The sequence below is a fragment of the Pelodiscus sinensis genome, chromosome 4, assembly GCF_052426305.1.
Source record: "Pelodiscus sinensis isolate ZL-2025 chromosome 4, ASM5242630v1, whole genome shotgun sequence".
In the NCBI taxonomy this organism is placed as follows: domain Eukaryota; kingdom Metazoa; phylum Chordata; order Testudines; family Trionychidae; genus Pelodiscus; species Pelodiscus sinensis.
Window position 1 is genome coordinate 85004524 of NC_143055.1, and position 19766 is coordinate 85024289.

The window sequence follows — 19766 nt, forward strand, 5'->3', positions numbered from 1 at the left end:
GTTCTATATATACTGGATAAGAGTTACAAGCACTTTGACAGGGGATTGATGGTAAACCTTATCCAACACTATGATTTTAAGTGGTAAGTGATACATCATTCTTTTCTTTACCATCTACAGATTGCAACACCTGACAGGCATCTCTTGCTGTCAAGATTTCTACCTTTGCCTGGCAATTCTAGCCCTGGAGATAGATCTATCAGAATTTACAAGGTAAGACATTCTGACACACAGTAAAGTTGAAACAATTACAATGTTAGTAATAGGTAGGTAGCTCACCTCAAGAGGATGCAAAGATATGATCAGTGAAGAGATTGGCACCAAAGGCCTTTGCAAAACTGAGATTTGTTGTTAGTTTATAGCATATAAGGGGCACTATTACACACTGCTCAGAGTAGATCACACAATCTAACAACAGAGTAAACAGAGGATAGGAAAATGTGAAGAATAATAGGCAATTTCTATACAAATCAACTTGATTCACTGTAAACAAATAAAATGGGTCTTTAAGAAGGACTTAAATACAAGAAGGATGTAGGGAACAAACTTGTTGAGAGTCTCTGGGTTAGGTTAAAAGGGGTAAAAAAAAAACCAAGAGTGATGTCATGCTAAGGATATACTACAGACCACCTATCCAGGCAGCAGAAGTGGGTGAGGCTTTTTTTAAACTAACAAAATCATTCAAAGCACAGGATTTGGTGGTGATGGGGGACTTCAACTATCCAGACATATGTTAGGAAACTAACACACCAGGGCACAAACTATTCAGTAAGTTCTTGAACTGAATTGAAGACAAATTTCAGAAAGTTGGAAAAGCTACATAGGGGGAAGCTGTTCTAGATTTGATTTTAACAAATAGGGAGGACCTGGTTGAGAAATTTGAAAGTGGAAAGCAGCTTGGGTGAAAGTGATCGTGAAATCCTAGAGTTCATGATGCTAAGGAAGAAAGGAGAACAGCAAAATAGAGACAATGGATTTCAGGAAGGCAGATTTTAATAAACTCAGAGCTGGTAGGTAAGGTCCCATGGGAAGTAATACTAAGAGGAAAAATAATGAAAAGGGTTAGCAGCTTTTCAAAGGGACATTATTAAGGGCCCAAAAGCAAACTTTTATGTTGCATCGGAAAGATAGAAAGTATGGCAAAAGACTACCATGGCTTAACCAGGAGAGCTTGCACGATCTAAAAATCAAAAAGGAGTCCTATAAAAATGGAAACTAGGTCAAATTACAAAGGATGAAAATAAGCAAACAACACAGGTATGCAGGGGGCAAGATTAGAAAGGCAAAGGCACAAAAAGAACTCAATCTAGCTAGAAACAGACATTCTATCAATATATTAGAAGCAAGAGGAAGATGAAGGACAGAGTAGGCCCATTGCTCAGTGAAGACGGAGAAACAACAAGAAGAAACTTGGAAATGGCAGATGTGCTTAATGACGTCTTTGTTTTGGTCTTCACCAAAAAGTTTGATGATGAAGGGATGCCTAACATAGTGAATGCTAGTGGAAATGGTGTAGGTTTCAATGTTAAAATTTTTTAAAAGTTAAAATTACTTAGAAAAGTTAGATGTCTGCAAGTCATGAGGGCCTGCTGAAATGCATCCTAGAATACTCAAGGAGCTGTTAGGCTCAGATACCTCCTCTATCATCTTTGAAAAATCATGGAAGTCAGGAGAGATTCTGGAAGACTGGAAAAGGGCAAATACAGTGCCCATCTATAAAGATAGAAATAACAACAACCCAGGAAACTACAGACTAGTTATTTAATTTCTGCACCAGGAAAAATAATGGAGCAGGTAATTAAGGAATTAATCTTCAAACATCTGGAAGAAAATAAGGTGCTAGGGAACAGCCAGCATGGATTTGTAAAGATCAAATCATGTCAAACTAATCCGATACCTTTCTTTGATAGGAGAACAAGTCTTGTGGGTAAGGGGGAAGCAGTGGATGTTATATACCTAGATTTTAGTAAGGCATTTTATACTGTCTCGCATGACCACCTTTTCAATAAACTAGGCAAATACAATTTAGATGGAGCTATTATACTATAAGATGGGTGCATAAGTGGCTGGATAACCCTTCTCAGAGAGTAGTTATTAGCCGTTCACAGTCATGCTGGAACGGCATAACAAGTGGGGTTTCACAGGGGTACGCTTAATAAGTTTGCAGATGATTCCAAGCTGGGAGGGCTTGCAACTGCTTTGGAGGATAGGGTCATAATTCTAAATGGTCTGGTGTTAATAGGATGAAGTTTAATAAGGACAAATGAAAATTACTCCACTTCGGAAGGAACAATCCATTTCACACATACAGAATGGGAAGTGAACGTCTAAGACGGAGAACTGCAGAAAGGAATCTAGGGGTCATAGTGGACCACAAACTAAATAAGTCAACAATGTGATACTGTTGCAAAAAAAGGCAATCATGATTCTGGGATGCATTAACAGGAGTGTTGTGAGCAAGACATGAGAAATCATTCTTCCACTCTACTCTGCACTGATTAGGCCTCGATTGGAGTATTGTGTCCAGTTCTGGGCACCACATTTCAGAAAAGATGTGGAGAAATTGGAGACGGTCAACAAAAATGATTAAAGGTCTAGAAAACATGAATTAAGAGGGAAGGCTGTAGGAATTGGGCTTGTTTAATTTGGAAAAGAGAAGACTGAGAGGGGACATGATAGCGGTTTTCAAGTATCTAAAAGGGTATCACAGGGAGGAGAGGGGAAATTGTTCTCCTTGGCCTCTGAGGATAGGACAAGGAGCAATGGACTTAAACTGCAACAGGGGAGGTTTATGTTGGACATTAGGAAAAACTTCCTAACTGTCAGGGTGGCTAAACAATAAGTTGCTTGGAAGGCTGTGGAATCTCTATCACTGGAGATATTTAAGAGCAGATTGGATAGACATCTATCAGGGATGATTTAGATGCTGCTTGGTCCTGCTGTGAGGGGCAGGGGACTGGACTCAATGACCTCTCGAGGTCCCTTCCAGTTCTAGTATTCTATGGACAAAGTGAAGGCTCTATGGATGAGTTCAGGAAGATCGTAACTAATGTTGTACAAATAACATATTTGACTCACTGGCAATTCCAAAAAATCGTGAGAAATTGTAATAAACGCTTTGTTTTTACATATTTCCTTTTGATTTTAAGCTTTCTTAAGGGTTTTTTTATAATTAAAGGAAATTTTGAATAAAGCAATCAAAAGGTTTCCATTTTTAAATGTTGAAATGAAACATTTGGATTTGGGGGAAGGAATTTTTTTCTGACAATTTGATGAACTCTGCATGAATTTGTAAAATGTTTCAGCTCCTGCAAACCTGCATTTGTTGCTTGAAAAAAGTTTTGATCAGAAAATTTTGCCCAGGTCTAAGTGTACTATATATCAGAGGCTGTATGGAAGAAGCCACAGAGGGATTTAAATTTCTGCTATCAAAGAAAATGGATTGCTTTCAGTAGCTCTAAAACCCAGGTCTTCTGCCTAGGCCATGCAAGGGGCCTGTTCTAGAAAAGTTATACTATGAAAGCTACTTACAGAACAGGTGTGGGTATGTGTCTTGTGTGGCACAGTCTGCATCTTCTGACTTTCAGCTGCAACATTTTTCATTTTCTCAATAGTTCTGCCGCCTGTTATATAGTGGTGAAAAAATAGGCTGAAAAACCAGCAGGGAATTTGAAACATGGAAGATTTATATTTTAGGGAAGCAAATGAGGTCTCTGGGGAGTGATTTAGGGTTATATTCACCATTTTCACTGGCATCTTTTATCCAGTTCTGAGCTGCCTGATGTGCCTTTGAAGGCCCACAGTGCATATTTTGATACACCTGTAAAAAGATAGCAACAAATCATTGCTCCTTTTACCAACACTGCCAATCTGAGCACATCATAATACATCACTTGGAAGTACTTATATTCAGATATACCATGTGATGCTGTCCTAACACTTCACAGAGCAACAGCAAACATAAATGAGAGTACTGCAGTGACATGTGAAAACAAGCAGATCTACTATAACCAGGCCTGCTATATTAGAGGGGCTTGATTTTAAGAAGAGCTGCCTACTCACACAACTCCAGCTGACATCAGTAGGAGCAATGGATGGCTAGCACTTACAAAAATCAGGCCCACAGCATCTGGTTATGATTAGTGGGTCTAGCTTCCTGAAGAGGGTTTGTGTGTAGTTCAGCATGCACAATGAGGATAGGTTTGTTGATCATATGCCTCAATGCCATTCAACAAATGCAGGCTAACATTTAGGGATCAATCCTTCTCCAAAGGAAGTCAATGTCAAAAGTTCCATTGACTTCAGTGGTGCAATATCTTGCTCTTAAAAAGGAGTTACAAAATTCAATTAATGAGGAGTATCTTCAAACTTCTAAGTCCATTTCCTAATGGCTAGTTAGACTCCAAACAATCAAAAATGCAATGCTAAGACAGGCCAGAGAGGAAAAAACACGACAGTATTTAAGAGTGCTAAAACATTATACCTATTTAAAATGGGAGCTATTCAAAGAAGGCTCTCCAATGTTTTGACTTCCAATAGGTCATGTTCACAAGTCAGTGACCATAGAAGCCCTTAACTTGTCTTTGACACATACCCAGTTCTTTAACTTTTTCCTTGCAAGTTTTATTTTCCAAACCTTGTATTTTTGTTGCTTTCTCCTATATTCTCTCTCCAGTTTGCCTGAAATGGGGTGTCCCATAATGAACGCATTTGTCTAACTGAAGTCAAAACTGTTCTACATGGATTGGCTTAACTACCCCACTTGCTTTGTGTGTTTTTCCCATCATAACGTCTAATCTTCTTTAAGTAGGAGCAGGTGTGCGTTCCATGTGGGCACGTGCTGTGCGTTCCATGTGGGCACGTGCTGTGCACCAGAGCTGGAGAACTTTGCCTAGCAGCACCTGGCTGTAGCCCTTCCCCGGCTAGATAAATGAGTCAGAGATGTGTGGTGTCTTCACCTCACACATCTGCTCTGTTCTCCGAGACCTTTGCTTGGATATAGTAATAGTGGTGGTGGTGGTAGTATCTTTGATGTAGTTTGCTAGTGTTAGTAAAGTAGTTGGCTGCCCTGTGTGATGCCCACACCAGGGTTCAGGCATTGTACATCATGCAGGGGAGCCATCCCTAACAGCAACAACCACCCAAGGTGCTTGGGGTGCCTCAAGGACATGTTAGAGCACAATGCTCCATCTGCAAGTCATCCACAAACAGGCTCAGGGGACAAGATACTGTGGTTGAAGCAGGGACAGCTATGCTAGCCACTGCTTGGGTGGTCCCTGGCATCAGTCCTGGGCCAGCAGAAGCAGCCACAGTCCCCAACAGCGGTCCTTAGCCAGCCTGCCAGAGGCAGTTGCATCTGCTGGCCTCAACAGCAGTCCCTGGGCAGCTGGCAGGAACAGCCACGGTCCGTGGCCCCAACAGCATTACTCTGGTGACTGTCTGGAACAACTGCAGCTGCCTAGCAGACGTCCTCACACAGCTGGCCAAAGCATCCGTTGTCCATGGTTCCAGATATACCAACCCAGCAACAGTCCCCCAACCCTCCTACCCTCCAAGATTTAGTCACAGGTTTTTTAGTATAAGTCATGGCAGGTCATGGCTGTAACCTGTTTACTAAAAATACCCATGGCAAAAATGAAACCTTAGCAATGAGATTTACTTCAGGTGCAAAGCCCTCATCTGATCAGCAGTCACCTTTGAATCTGGCAAGTGTTGTCACTTCAGGCTTTTGGCATCTTCCCCAAGAGGAAGAGATGTCATTCATCCTTCTCTGGTTCAGCAAGGAAGAGGTGCTATAAAATGAGTCAGGACTATTGCAGGTCTCTGGGAGACTCCTAGGAGAAGTGCTGACTCTTCTGGCATGTGGGGTGGAAGAGTTCTGTTCAACCACCCCCACAATATCATGCCATATGCAGGGAGGGCCTGTAACGCTGACTGGTTCCAGCTATGGGACATCCATTAAGTCCTGTACTGACAACACTGGAACATGAGCCAACTATGTCAAAGTCAATGACATACCAGATAGCGTCGGACCTTTTTTGCCTGTCAATCCTAGACTCTTATTCAGGAGTTCTCCAGTGCTATGACTTTTACCGGCTTGTCCTCCATTATGCCTCTTGCACTTTCTGGCCATGTTCCAGAGCTGCAAGGTCTGCCAGCACTGCAGCTCACACCACAAGGGCTGCAAACTATGGCATTAAACCTGGGCCTGAATCCCCTTAGTGTTGTGCATCCGTGGGTCTTGTCATTATCATGATGGCAAATTCCATCATCAGGTTTGGTACTGGCCTTGGTGCCAACACCTCTCCTGGTACCAAGCAGGAATGGATCTCATTTGGTGCTAGTATGCTAGTAGTGCCAGTTCCTCGCTCCTTTTCAGCACCGATGCTGCCTCCATATTGGGTTTCAGATGAGTCTCAGTAGTAGTTTGGCCCATCAGGGCTGGCTCGCCCATTTGTCACCACAGAACCTCTAAGATTCCTCAAGAGCCAGGTGAGTGTCATTGTCATCCTTCTTGGACATGCCCAAGATTGCCCTGAGATCACTATTGATACCAAGATTAGGATAGGATATCTTGAGCTGGTGCCCACTGACTGCCAGTGCCTTATCTGCATGCCAAGTGGTTTCCTTGGAATCCCTGGGACACTACAGGGTCCCTGGTACCCTACTCCTTGATATAATCCAGAGATATCACTGGTCCTGACAGTGACTCCTGTTCTCATACTGCCTCAGCTGCAAGTGACCACTGAATCCATTTCCTTGGAACCTACATGTGGCTCTTCTGACTGGATCTTGTGTTGCAAGAACAGGATCCGTCATTGGCGTAGTGAACTGCCTCCTCTCCTGCCTGGATGGTGCCACCATGCCAGAATCTTCCTGTCCCTCACTGCCAGAGGACTTTAAGATACATCAGGACTTCCTGCGGAACATGACATTACTTTGGGCATCTACAGGAAATTCCTGCAGAAGATTATGCAGAAGCTGCTGAACAGTCTTCAATCATCAGCTCCAGGGAGATTTGCCCTACCAATAAACTCTCCTGAAACCTGCAAAGGCCCTTTGGAATACCCCAGCTTCATTGACCCCTATGGCAAAGTGTTCAGAGAAACAATACTTCGTTCCCAAGCCAGGGTTTGAGGGTTTCTATCCTCACCAGGCCCCTAACTTCCTGGCAGCGATTGCATTGCTAAATGAGGAGGAAGGATGTCCAGCAGGGATGTTAAATATTGTGTCATTGAATAGTCATGTAACTACATGAAATCTTAGCAGTTACACTACTATTCGATAGTTCCTGGGGGTGGGGCTGGCAGCCAGTGCACTCTGACCCACTCCCGGAGAGCCGCTTGTCATCCTGCATACAGAGGCAGCAGCACAGAGTGGCAGGAGGGAGCTAGTCCATGAGGCGAGCCAGTTCAAAAACCAGCTCTCCACACAGACATGCTGCCTGCTGCTCTGCGCTGCTGCCTCTGTACCAGAGGCAGCAGCATGGAGGTAGAGGGGACAAATGGATCCATTGCTCATGGGGGGAGCCTGCTTAAAGCCAGCTCCTCATGGGCACTGGCTCCTGCTCCACCGCTCTTTGCAGCAAGTGGAGGGAGGAGGGGAGTGTGTGCAGTCAACAGGATTAACCGATAAGTTTAGACTTATCTGTTAATCGTTTACTCAACTACACAATGACATCCCTAATGTCCAGCAGGTCTTGCTTAGCAGGAGGAAAACCTCCTCTGAACAGCCTATTCAACCAAATGGAAGTGATTCTTGGTATGATGGTTAACCCAGGGAGTTAAGCCAACATTCCAAGATATCCCGAATACAAGCCAATATATTTGTTATACCTTCAGTCTTCTGATCTTCTAGTTGGTCCATTGAAAGTCCACCTGGTGAGAATTTTGGTGTTTCATCCACCTATCTATGGAAAGTTGATATTTTCAAATTCCATGGCAATGAGTTTCTTGAAAGGAGTTACTCATCTCTGCTCATCAGTTAAAGAGCTAGTTCCTTTATAGGACTTTAATACAGTTTGAGTGGTTTTTCTGAGACCTCCATTTGAGCCTCTGGCAACTCTTTACCCCCTTCTGTGTCTGAAAAATGCCTTCTGCATCTACAAGTGGAGCCTGTGCGTTGCAGGCTTTGATGTCAGATCCTCCTTACACAGTTTTCCAGAGACAAAGGACCCCTGCAGCCACACCCTGAAGTTTTATTCTAAGGCAGTTTCCCAGTTTGACTTGTTATATTCAACCAGTGTTTTTCCCTGAACTGCGTTCAATCCCCGAGAAGCAGATTCTTCACACATCAGATGTCAAGTGATGTTTACCCTTTTATCTGGATAGAACTAACCCTTTCTGTTCTTCACCTCCTCTGCTTGTTTCCTATGCAGACTGAATGACGGGTAAAGCAGTCTCTCCACAGGCAGTCTTCAGGTGGATAATTTCCTGTATCATGGCAGCATGAAGTAGCCCAGACTACAGTGCCTCAAGGGATACAAACTCATTTTACAAGAACTCAGGTGATGCCAAAGGCATTTCTAAGTGACATTCCTATATTGGACATTTAGAGGGCTGTCACTTGGTCCTCTGTGCATACTTTTGCAAACCACTACGCCATTACGTCTGTAGTCAGATGAATCCCAGCCTTTGGAAAGGCAGTCCTGTGGTCCTTCTGTAAGTACATTCAGAGCCCACCTCCTAGTAATACTGTATGCAAGTTGTGAGCCATGGAATACACAGCTGCATCTCTACAAGGAAGAAAAAACACCCACCTGTTTTTGGTCTTTGAGATGCGATGCAGAGATGCTCTATAGTCCATCCTCCTTCCCATCTGCACCAATGTCTATACTCCTGACATTCAGTGCAAAGGGACTGAGAGGTCTGGGGCAGTGTCATCCTTATATGAGCTGAGGAAGGCTATGCATGATGGCATGATCACCACGCTTAAGAGTACTGCCAGACAAAGTACTCAGGTTCAAGTGAATGGGGCATGCCTACACCTACATGGAATGCATGTCTGCAGCACATCTTGAAGAACAACAGTTACAGACAGGTAACCAACTTTTGTTGTAAATCTTCAATCATTTAACTAGGATGAACTGCTGATGCCTTAAATTGTCAACACAAGAGCTAGAGATTAAAATGATCAGGTACAAATGAACTTCAAATTCTGTACTTACTATCCGTTGCCTGACATATTTTGAATCCTCTCTGTAACCAGGATATTCATAGCATTTGCCTGAAGGAAAATGAGAAATGGAAGCCTTATAGTAAGTACAATTTCTCGATACATTATACAATTGATTGTCCTTTTTAAGTTTGAGATGTCTGTTGAATTTTACAATATGCAAATATGTACAGAGAAGAAGATTAGTTACCAAATTTAGCAGTATCTGCTGGCTCGTCCTCCATCTTCCGGGGGAAAATGTGTGGGATGGGGCCACCTAAAAGTGATTTCTTTGCAGTTATTCACCTCCCCTACTATATTGGGCCATGTAAGGAGCAGGCTTGCATCCCTGAATGAAAGGCCCAAAGCCTGCTTGCAAACTTTAGCACCTCCCCACGGGTCTAAAAAAGGTCAGGTTCATCTTCATGGAGCTTTTGTGCCTCCTCAGCAGCCACCATCTCCCACCCTACTCACTGGCTCCCCAGGAACACAAGTCCATAGAGACTGTACTAAAAGATTCTCCTCTGACCTGGGCTGCCTCCAGGAGAAAAATAATACAAGCTGAGTCTGAATTTATTTATTTGAGAAATTTCCATGGTGGGAGGATGCAATGTGCATCCTTCTCTAACCTGCCCTGGTCCCTCTAGTGCAGACCTTGAACCTTGCAAGGTGGTTGCTGCAGTGGTGGGTCCAAGAAGCACAGTCTGGGTTAGAATAGTTAAGCAAGATCTGAGAGAGGATTTTACCAAGTAATGTAAATATTAGTTAAAAATCCTTGCATCTACTTTTTGAATGCTGTTCAATCTAAATTAAAACTACTGAAATACAACCAGCACAAAAATACATATAAGGAGCATGGAGAAATAACTATGGATACATTGCTACCCCCATAACAATGGAAGGCTATAGTTCTTTTACTGAGTAGCTAATGTTGGATTATTAAAGACATTATACAATGACTCTCATAAAAACAGCTAGTGCCCTTTATTAGATCATTATCAATAATAAACTGTAACTTTGTGCACTATTCTGGGATATGACCTCTCTCAACAGTGTAATCTAGTGAGTCAACTGTAATCCTAGCTTTACTACTGACTTGTCTGCTACTTGGCAAGTCACTTTAACCTCCCCTTGGCTGTTTCCTCCCCTATAAAACCAAGGTAATAGTTGCCTTCCTCACAGTGGTGTGTAGACAATTACTGAGTGAAACCTCTGAACAGCACTTGGAAGATGCAAAGTGCTAACTCAATGCAAAATATCAATACCATTGTTTGAGGATTTTAATTCTGCAAAACTCAGCTGTAGCAAGAGGTTAATGGTCAACATATTAGTGGGACTTCCCATTCTTTGAGAGATGAGAGTTTACCACTCTATTTGGCCAGTGATGTGGCACTTTTCATTGGTAAGGTGGAAAAGCATCATGAAGGTTTCTTTGGTAGTTCTAAAAAAAAATCAGGAGACAAATCAAGGAGACTAACCTAGTAGCTGGATACTTAGTGACTTCAGCAATAGTTTCTCAAGGCACAGGGAGACAAAAGAATCAGATGCATTTTGTTCCCAGCTATATAGTGGCAGCTCCTGTTGAAGTAATTGAGGGCAATATTTGGGGTAATAAAAATGTGGCCCATGTAATAATAAAGACTGCTTATAAACACAGTAGTATTCGGGCTTTGGGATGAGTAGAACTTAAGGCACATAGTCTTTGCCTTTCAGTTGTTGTTACCATGGTCATAGGCTATCCCAAAGTGTTAACATTTTTAAACTGTTATCATTTTAATACGAACTATTACACAAAAGATAACAGACAATAAGAAGGTTTTTTTTTAATATTAGATCATTATAATTGGCTTTAGTCAGACTCTTCATGCTGAACTATCTTGCTGAACTAGGCTGTATGTTTAGAAAGAATTTAAAATACTTCAAAATAATAGAAACAAGGAAGAGCACCCTATCATGCTGTAGTGAGTCACATTCCCTAACAACAACAAACTTAACTTTTACCCTCTCACAGAAAAATCTCCTTCTTCACTATAGCTCATTTTTCATCATCCTAATTACAGATGTGATAGACAGTTGGTGTTTATGAATTACTGATAATATAGGTAGAAAGTACTTACAGTTGTCTTTCACAAGTTCACTGACAGCTTCAAAATAAAATCTACTTTACAGCTTGAACTCTTAGGACCTTAGTTTCAATGTTTTTAATTAAGGTCATTTAATATAATCCAATTTGTTGGTATGTTTCCTGTCCCCAATCCAGATCCCCAATCCATGAATTTTAACTTTAGAAATAGTGTTATACAGTGAGGAAGGTTTATGTCAAAAGTTAGATACGACACTGTGATAATGTGAGGAATTTCAAGGAGTCAATACTACACTACAGGCAGTCCCCGGGTTATGTACAAGATAGGGACTATAGGTTTGTTCTTAAGTTGAATTTGTATGTAAGTCGGAACTGGCTCCAGATTCAGCTGCTGCCACTGAAACTGACCAGGGGCTCTCTACAGGAAGCTGGAGGCAGAGTTGCTCTGCCCCCAGCTTCCTGGAATCAGCCTGATCAGTTTCAACAGCTGCTGAATCTGGAGCCTGGGACAGAACAGCTGGGGCGCTGCCCGGTAGGTTCCCACAGGACCCCAGCTGCTCTACCCGAGGCGTCCCGCAACAAAAGCCTGGTCTGCTGGGGGGGGGGGGGCGCACTAGCTGCGCCCCCTCCCGCCCCAGCAGACCAGGGAGACCCGAGCAAAGCCGCCAAGGCGGCAGGACTCCCGCCGCCTGGGCAGCTTTGCTCCTGTCCCCCTGGTCTGCTGGGGGAGTCCAGCAAAGCCGCTGGACCCCCCCAGCAGACCAGGGACACCCGAGTAAAGCCGCCGCCTGGGCAGCTTTGCTCGTAGAGCCGCCCAGGCGGCGGCTTTGCTCGGGTGTCCCTGGTCTGCTGGGGGCGGGGGGGGTCCAGCAGCTTTGCTGGACCCCCCCCCCCCCCCAGCAGACCAGGGAGACTGGGAGAAGCTTTTCTCGCCCTGGAGGACATGGGTGGCGACCCGCCGCCCGTGAGCTCCGGGGCGAGAAAAGCCCCGTTCATAAGTGCGGATCCGGCGTAAGTCGGGGACTGCCTGTACTGTAATTGTAATAAAATGCTATGGGTGTTTTATTTAAAAGTAACACTGTTTACAAAGACAGACTGAAATATACATCATTTCAGTTTAGTATGAGGAATAAATTTTAGCAATTACAGCAGTCTGTCTTCAAATGTAATATTAAAATGTGACTAATGACAGATGACATAGTGACCTTAATAAATGGTGCCTGCAGCCAGTGTTGCTTTCATGAATCAGGCAGCATTCATGAATTTGGGATCAGAGGGAGCCTCTGGACCTACAAACTTTGGATGGGGGAAACATTACCCAGAAAGTGCTGGAGGTAGCATTGAATAGGCAAGGAACATTCCACGCAGGGAGAGAAAAGATTAGATGTAGGAAAGAGGGTGGTGAAAGGACTTTGGTTGCATCAGATCCAGCTTCTATTGAGTTTCAGTCCACTCCTATTTGTACCCGTAATCTATGGGTCATTTTGCAACTGCTTGTCTTTCACCTGACAGTTCTGGGAAACAATTGCTTATCTTTCCGTGGCAGTCCTGGACTGGTGCACCAGGCAACCGGCAGTTCCCAAGCCATTTTACCAGCTTAGCTAGAGGGAGCACTCCAGCAGGGGCAGCTGCTTACTGAATGCTGAACTGCCACTACCTCAGATGCTGGCTAGCTGTGGCTGCAGAGCTAAGCAACACTGCGCCACAGCACCATCTACACACTGCTTGGAAACACTGCAGTCTAGGTCCAGTCATGTTGCAGCCGATTCTGCCAGTAGAGCCCAGTCGCTCTGGTATATTTCCCTCTTCTTTGCCTCCTCTCTAGATGAAATTTTCCAAGTGTGTTCACTCTTCACCCAAACCTAAGTCTCTCAGTACCTCTGAATCATTGTCATTGCTCCACCAGTTACAAGAATCTAGAAATCACAGAGATTGCCAGATTAGCTAAGGAATTCTCTTCAAAATAACCCAGTGTGTTAGATTTACCTTTGTCAGCTGCAGCAGTTTGCTTATCGCTGTCATAACAGCCAGGTATATAGTGAAGCTTGTTTACCATAAACACTCTAGAGAACACACAAGGGGAGAGAACGTTTAAGTCTTTTAGCTCAAACAAAAGACTGCTTTATTTCTATAAACTTGTGTAAGAAAATACATTTGCAGCATTCTTTACCTTGTCATTGGTCAGTTTTTGTTATTTAAAGTATATAAATCTGTTTACATTTTTTTATGCCATTGCCCATTACAAGAACAGAGCACGGTGGTCCATCTGGTTTGGTATCGTGTCTCTCACAAGCTACTTTGAAAGAAGAAACCTTTGGGAAATAAGCACAGCAAATGGACTGTTCTTTTCTCTGGTGCTTAGAACACACATTACGCTCTAGCTGGTCACTAAGGCATGCCTTTTCAAAATGTTACTTGCCATTCTAGTTCTATAGTGGTTTAACAGGATTTGTATGTCTCTAGGAGCAGGATCACAGGAGGCAGTTCTTAATTCTTGGAGACAGTTAGCAAGATCCTGAGTGAAAGGAAAAATTAATTTCTGGCTCATCAGCCAGGCAGAGCAGGTCAGCTCCTTAGGCACTTAGATCCACCTCTTCTCTCCTCCCTCCCCCACTCCTACCTAGCTCAGGTGACGTAAAAACTTTGTTTAAGGTCTTAACTATCCCCAAGAAATCTAAAGGGAACCTAGGTAGCATAGAGTCACCTAACTTGGGTTCAACATTTCCACTAAGCCACCCAGAGGTTGTGTTGGTGCACTCAGCTGCTGAATCAGAAAATCCCTTTAAAAATCCAGCCCTGAGTGCCTAAAACATTTTTGATAATGGGACTTAGATGCCTAAATCCTTGAGGTACTTTGGAATATTTTACCCTAAATCTTGCTGTGTCTGGCATTGTGAGATAGAAGATCCCTGTTCAATTACAAAAACTTGACAGCCAGGCAAGATTCTCCATTGACGGACAGGACAATGTCAGTGTCTGAATGGGAGTAGCATGAGTTCTTAGAGCATGGTGCTGACAGTACTAACTGTCTGGTAAGGTGGAAAGACACCCCATTAACCAAATTGGTGATCCTCTGTCCTTTAGAGACATGGTGCACAGGCCACCAAGCCTTCCCTGTCAATCTCTCAAAGATCCTGCTCCAAGTGAAAGTTCACTACATCTTCTGTTTCCTTCTCTTGGAAACTAGTGCAGCAGAAGGCAAGTTTCAAATTTGCTACAATCCTATCAAGGAATAGATACATCATAAAGGTCAGAAAACTTTCAATTAATGTTCCAGAACCTACTTCATTTCCAAAGTCTGTATTCCAGCCTGCCCCCTCATGCAATCCCACCTCTTCTCCATTGGTACACCAGTCTCGTACAGACATATCCCTGCCTGTTCTTGTGATCTAACATGGATGTAATTTACCTGGGCAGTATCTAGACACTACAGAAAAGCCTCAGAGCAAAGAATTATAGTGGGACTATAGCAGATGGAGCCCAGAGTTCATGCGTCAACTGTTCATGTATGTATGTAGTGTGTTCCAGACCCATATATGGAGAGGGAGACGGGGAAGATGCAGGATGGAAAACAGTCCATGATATGAGGATGATAGTAGTTTTTACAATGAATAGAAAGCCTGTATATGCCATCTACGGCAAATAAGACCATAGAGCAGCAAAAATTAGGTTGGTGCTGCAGCTATGTCTGAGAATTCATAACATTTAGGCATTTAAAGTCTCACCTACAATTGTAGTGTGAAACCCTAGTCCCACTAAAGTCAGTGGCAAAATTCCCATTGATTTCAATGTGGCCTGGATTTCTCCCTTAGGGAACTTTTTTCCCCCTAAGATAATATATTTTTACTCTTTAGTCTGCATTGTAAGAGTTTGTTTTTCTTGTTTTTAAAAGGAACATTGTGGATTTTAGTTCTTATAATTAGGCCAGTGGTTACATAAAGGGACCCCTTTTATACACCCATCTATTAGGGATCCCCTGTCTGACATAGTCTCAACTCCCATATAATAAACTCAGACTTGAGGCAATTACTAAGCTACTGAATGTCTTTCAATACTGTATTTCTAATTAAGGACATGATTCATGTACATGTTTTGGCTCTGTCAGACAACAAATACTAGCAGATGTTTTCCATCAGAACCAAGATTAATCAGAATAAACAATTACATCACATTCTCTCACCAGCTTGTAAAAACGTGCTATTGTGGCAAACTACATTTGCTTCCATCAAACAGTAAGGATGTTGAAACAAGACACACAATGTTTTTGACCTTCATGTATTTTTTTTGAGATTTCTTGATGGATGGCTCCTTTTTTCTGTTAGATTTGAATAAGGATTTCATAAAAAATGGATTTTTATAATAAGCATGTACTCTGCAAATGTTTCCATCTTCTAGCATAGTGTAAATTTTAATACTAAGGTACAGTTCAATACCACACTACTAATTGCTGCTCTTCTAACAAACCCAGAAGCACTTGGAGAGGACATAAGCCAAAAAACAGATGAAGAAAGCAGGAATGTGAAAGGTTAACTAGTTACCCTGTAATTGGGTAATGCTTACCAGTTCTGGATAACTAGAAACTGGTGGGGGCTGGAGCAGTGCCCTGCTTACTGCAGGCAGGGGGCTGTTCCATACCCGAAGGGGCCCATCGCAGACAGAGGCTGCTCCGGAGGAGAGCATTCCCTGTCTATAGCAGGCCCAGGACCCCACAGGGAGGAGCTGATGGCAGCCACAGCACAGAGCCTTGTGGGCTGGGGGCTCCTCCATCTTGGCTGGAGTGGTCCCCAGCCCAGATCCTGCTTAGTCAGTTAACTGGTTAAATGGTGAGTTAACCAGATGATTAACTGATTAACAGAGATTTTATAGCCCTAGAAGAGAAACACTAAAGCCTGCCCCATGATCACATGAATGTAATGCCTGAAATGTGAAAGCTGTCTGACTCATTAAACTGGTAAATGTGTATATATACATGCATGGATGTCCAATTCTTTAACTTATAAACTTGAATAGTAAAGCAATGATAAAATAATTCCAGTTTAGCAGTCTGATGACATCATAAAGAATATGAGCCCTTGTAGTTTATGATCTCATTAGAAATCCTTGTTGCTGTTACTTACTAGCTGTTCCCATTCCAGGACTGAAAATGAAGTATGACTAGCTTAATCCTGGCTGTTAAACAAAACCTGACAAATTTGATTAGGAGATCTTTTTATGAGGCATTCTGTGGCAGTCAGGTTGCATCAGGGCTGGCTTTACCATGAGGTGAACTGAGGTGGCTGCCTCAGGTGCCAGACTGTATGTGGGGAGGAGAGGGGAGAGGCATGCACCACTAAGACCCAGAGTGTAGAAAATTGTGTCTGCTGCTGGTGCATATGTAGGAAGCAGAGCAGTACCATGAGAGAAGAACAGAAAGTCGGCAGAATTGAGACCTTTCAAAGTTTTGTCCCAAGCAAGGGGGCATGAAGGTGTTGTTTGAGCTCCCCGCCTCAAGTGCCAAAATGCTGTAGGCCAGCCCTGGGTTGCATTCTAGTTTAGTATGTTAAATTCTTCTTTGAAGAAGAGGTGAAGAATAAGAGAGACCTAGTGTAGTAAGCCTCTCCTAGCTTCTACCTCTAGGAAGAATTTATTTTTCCATTCAAAGAACGACATATTGGAGGCTCTACTAAATAGGAATAAGCCTTACTCTGGTGGATGAGGTCTGTTTATCCTGGTAGGAGAGGAAGGTTTGGCCCTCCAGCTTGCAGGTTCAGGCAGTTCCTTTTTTCCATAACTAGCAGAATATGTTGTTGCACAGTTGGCCTGCCTTTGAGCTTCTCGTTTCCACGCTTCCCCGGCATGGCGCTGGATTTCTTCAAAAGCTTGAGGGGAAAGGGGACTAAATGGCAAAGGCAGTTCAGGAGCTAAAAAGAGATAGCTCATCTTAGGTGCAGCTCATGGATTCTGAGCAGAAACTGTACATTACATTAGGAACAACTTTCCTCTGCTGATGAGTGCTAGAGGTGACTGAACCTAACTTTCATAAGGTTAAGGAAAATGAAAATGCTTTGCTGCTGTTGATAAAAGTTGCTAAGCAACAGGTCATAAAAACTCCACCAGGATTACAACCAGCAAAAGAAGTAATTAGAAAACAACAAACTGGACTTCTAAAATATATGTATATACTTCCTGTTAGGAAATATGACTTCAGTTAGGGCATTGGTTATGCGTGCCGTGACTATTTTCTTATTATGTATGTACTAGCATCATCAGCCTTCACAGTCATTCAAAGTACAGGTCAGCTGAATTATCTCCCCTTTGACACTTCCGTTGGGGAAGGGGTGATCATAGCAAAAATGAGAAAGGAAGTGAAAAATAGCAGATAAAACTATGTAATAGGAAAATATACAGTAATAGATACAAAAATAAGCACCCTTAAAATGAACTTAAATTTATGTAAATAAGAATAAAGTCTAAGGCTTAGCTAATTATCTTACAGTAGTTTGGCAATAAGGGGGGCATTTATTTTTTAGTGTCAGCTACTGTGGAGCACTCAATATAAAAGTTCTCATTTTTGTCACAGGTAAATAGACAAAAATGTACTCAAACATCTAAAATCTGATTACTTCAGTCTCTTTCTAGCAAGACAGTGATTTTTAATCTCCCTTTGGTTCTTAAAGGACATTTTCTTTTCAACTGTGCCACTTGGCAGATGAACACAATAAGGACTAAATAGATGTGCAGACTGAAATAATCATTCTATCTTTAGTGTAGTCCATACAACCCAGGAATTAAACAAATTTGCAGTGATCCCTACCTCCATCATAAGCAGGAATTTTAATATTTGGTCAACACTCCTGTTTCAGCCTATTGTGCATACCACATTTCTCCTTATTTGTTTGTCTTCCTATTTGCTGTTTAGCAAGATTTTAAATTGCGATGGTAATAAGGAACATTATAGATATAGTATAATTCCAAGATATTATTGAAAATGTTATTTTCAGTTGTTTGCACTTTTTAAGGGAAAAAAGTTGTAATCAACTTTAAGAGAACGAGGACTACGTTTTAAGATACTTTTACAATATCTTTTGAAGAGTAGATTTAGAATCTGAACATTTGGCAAGCACGGAGTTGTCCACCTGCTGGTAATTTGTAAAAACTGGCTGTTGATTGTCAAAGTTGTAAAGATTTAAAAGCATATTTTGTGCTTGCACATCACATTCAATTGCATACTTATAAAAATAGGAGTTATTTTATTTGTATTGCAATAGTACTCAGATGCCCCAACTGAGATCACAACCCCATTGTACAAAAAAGACGAGAGGCTGCAAAACGGCTTGATCGAGCACTATTTGAGAAACGGTATGTAACATCATAAAACTGAATATACAGATGCCAGAAAGGGCAGCGCTGCCCCTTTTTGAAATGCCAGCTCTGTTTTAAAGCTGCTCTGTTGGGCAGTGCTGCACTACTGAGTCCTGACTCAGCTGTGTGGCACTGCCACTTTGAAGTAATGCCCTCCTCCTTCCCTCCACACTGCCCGCACCTTTGCTGCCTCTATCTGATAGACGCAGCTAGGGGGAGGATCGACCTAGTTGACTCGATTATCCGATAAGCATTTGCTTATCGGATAGTCGACTAGTCCTTAACATCCTTAATTTTTTATAACACTAAGAACAGGTTATGTTCAGGTAATTATGCAGCACCTAATTCTTTTGCTGGCAACATCACCCCTGCTGCAACTACTGCTATATCAAAGCTGAAATCTGTAGTGTGGATTTCATCGAACTTTGGCCACAACAGTGGGCTTAAACCGCAGAAGATTCCAAAAGCAGTAAGCTATGTTATACCACAGATGTTTTTAAACAACTATTTTGTTGTGGAAATGAGACTTATCCTTTAACAAGCTTACACAGTAGTGTTGACTTATAAAAATGTACATGGTCTGAATAACTTACCAAAACCTTAAACAGATGTCCTCTGCAGAAAAAGAGATACAGATAAGCCCAAGAGTAATTTCAGTTACATACAAAATGATGAGAGGTGTATGTTTATATGCTACATATTGGAGCTTCATTGATATATTAAGTGCTGGAGTATTTGGAACAAAGGAAAACAAATCAACTAGCTTACTGTGACTGATGGTACCACAAAGTTTAATAATTTCTATTATAATCTCAATAAAAGCTTTAAAACATCCTTCACTATGCTGTATACAAATAAGAGTGTTATAAATGCACATTTGAATCTCTCTAGTCTGGCACACTCTGGTCCGGCATGGTTTTAGTTGGCCACACTCATGATAAGTGGACATTCAGCTAAGTTTCCCACAGTCCCATAAAGTTTGTTTACAGCCACCAGTCCTGGCTCTCAATGTTCTATGCTGTTGTTTAGTTTTAATTTACCACTAAATGTCTTCTAAGAACCCATAAAGCAGTGGAAAGGTTAGTAATGCTGCCAGATAATACTAACCTCCTGTGGGTTCAACCAATTCTCTGGTTCAGCACCAGTCACGTCCCGAGGGTGCTGGACTAGAGAGGTTCAACCTGTAGTC

The 19766-nt window shown here is 42.3% G+C and overlaps 2 protein-coding genes across 2 annotated transcripts in view; one reads left to right on the plus strand and one right to left on the minus strand.

The window, feature by feature from the left end:
• The window catches only part of C4H4orf51 (chromosome 4 C4orf51 homolog), a 28302-nt gene extending 8569 nt beyond the window's left edge, over positions 1 to 19733 (minus strand). Inside the window, exons 1-5 of the mRNA XM_006114686.5 lie at positions 16920 to 19733; positions 13223 to 13299; positions 9167 to 9225; positions 3742 to 3820; positions 3532 to 3623 (exon numbers count right to left, since the gene is read on the minus strand). Of these exons, the coding sequence (XP_006114748.1) occupies positions 3532 to 3623; positions 3742 to 3820; positions 9167 to 9225; positions 13223 to 13299; positions 16920 to 17155 (543 nt within the window). The 5' untranslated portion in view covers positions 17156 to 19733. The remainder of the gene's footprint in view (positions 1 to 3531; positions 3624 to 3741; positions 3821 to 9166; positions 9226 to 13222; positions 13300 to 16919) is intronic.
• Positions 1 to 19766, plus strand: part of ZNF827 (zinc finger protein 827) — a 177395-nt gene that overhangs the window by 155254 nt on the left and 2375 nt on the right. Inside the window, exons 17-19 of the mRNA XM_075929977.2 lie at positions 121 to 213; positions 9208 to 9256; positions 18484 to 18574. The gene's annotated coding sequence lies outside the window, so the exon portion shown is untranslated. The remainder of the gene's footprint in view (positions 1 to 120; positions 214 to 9207; positions 9257 to 18483; positions 18575 to 19766) is intronic.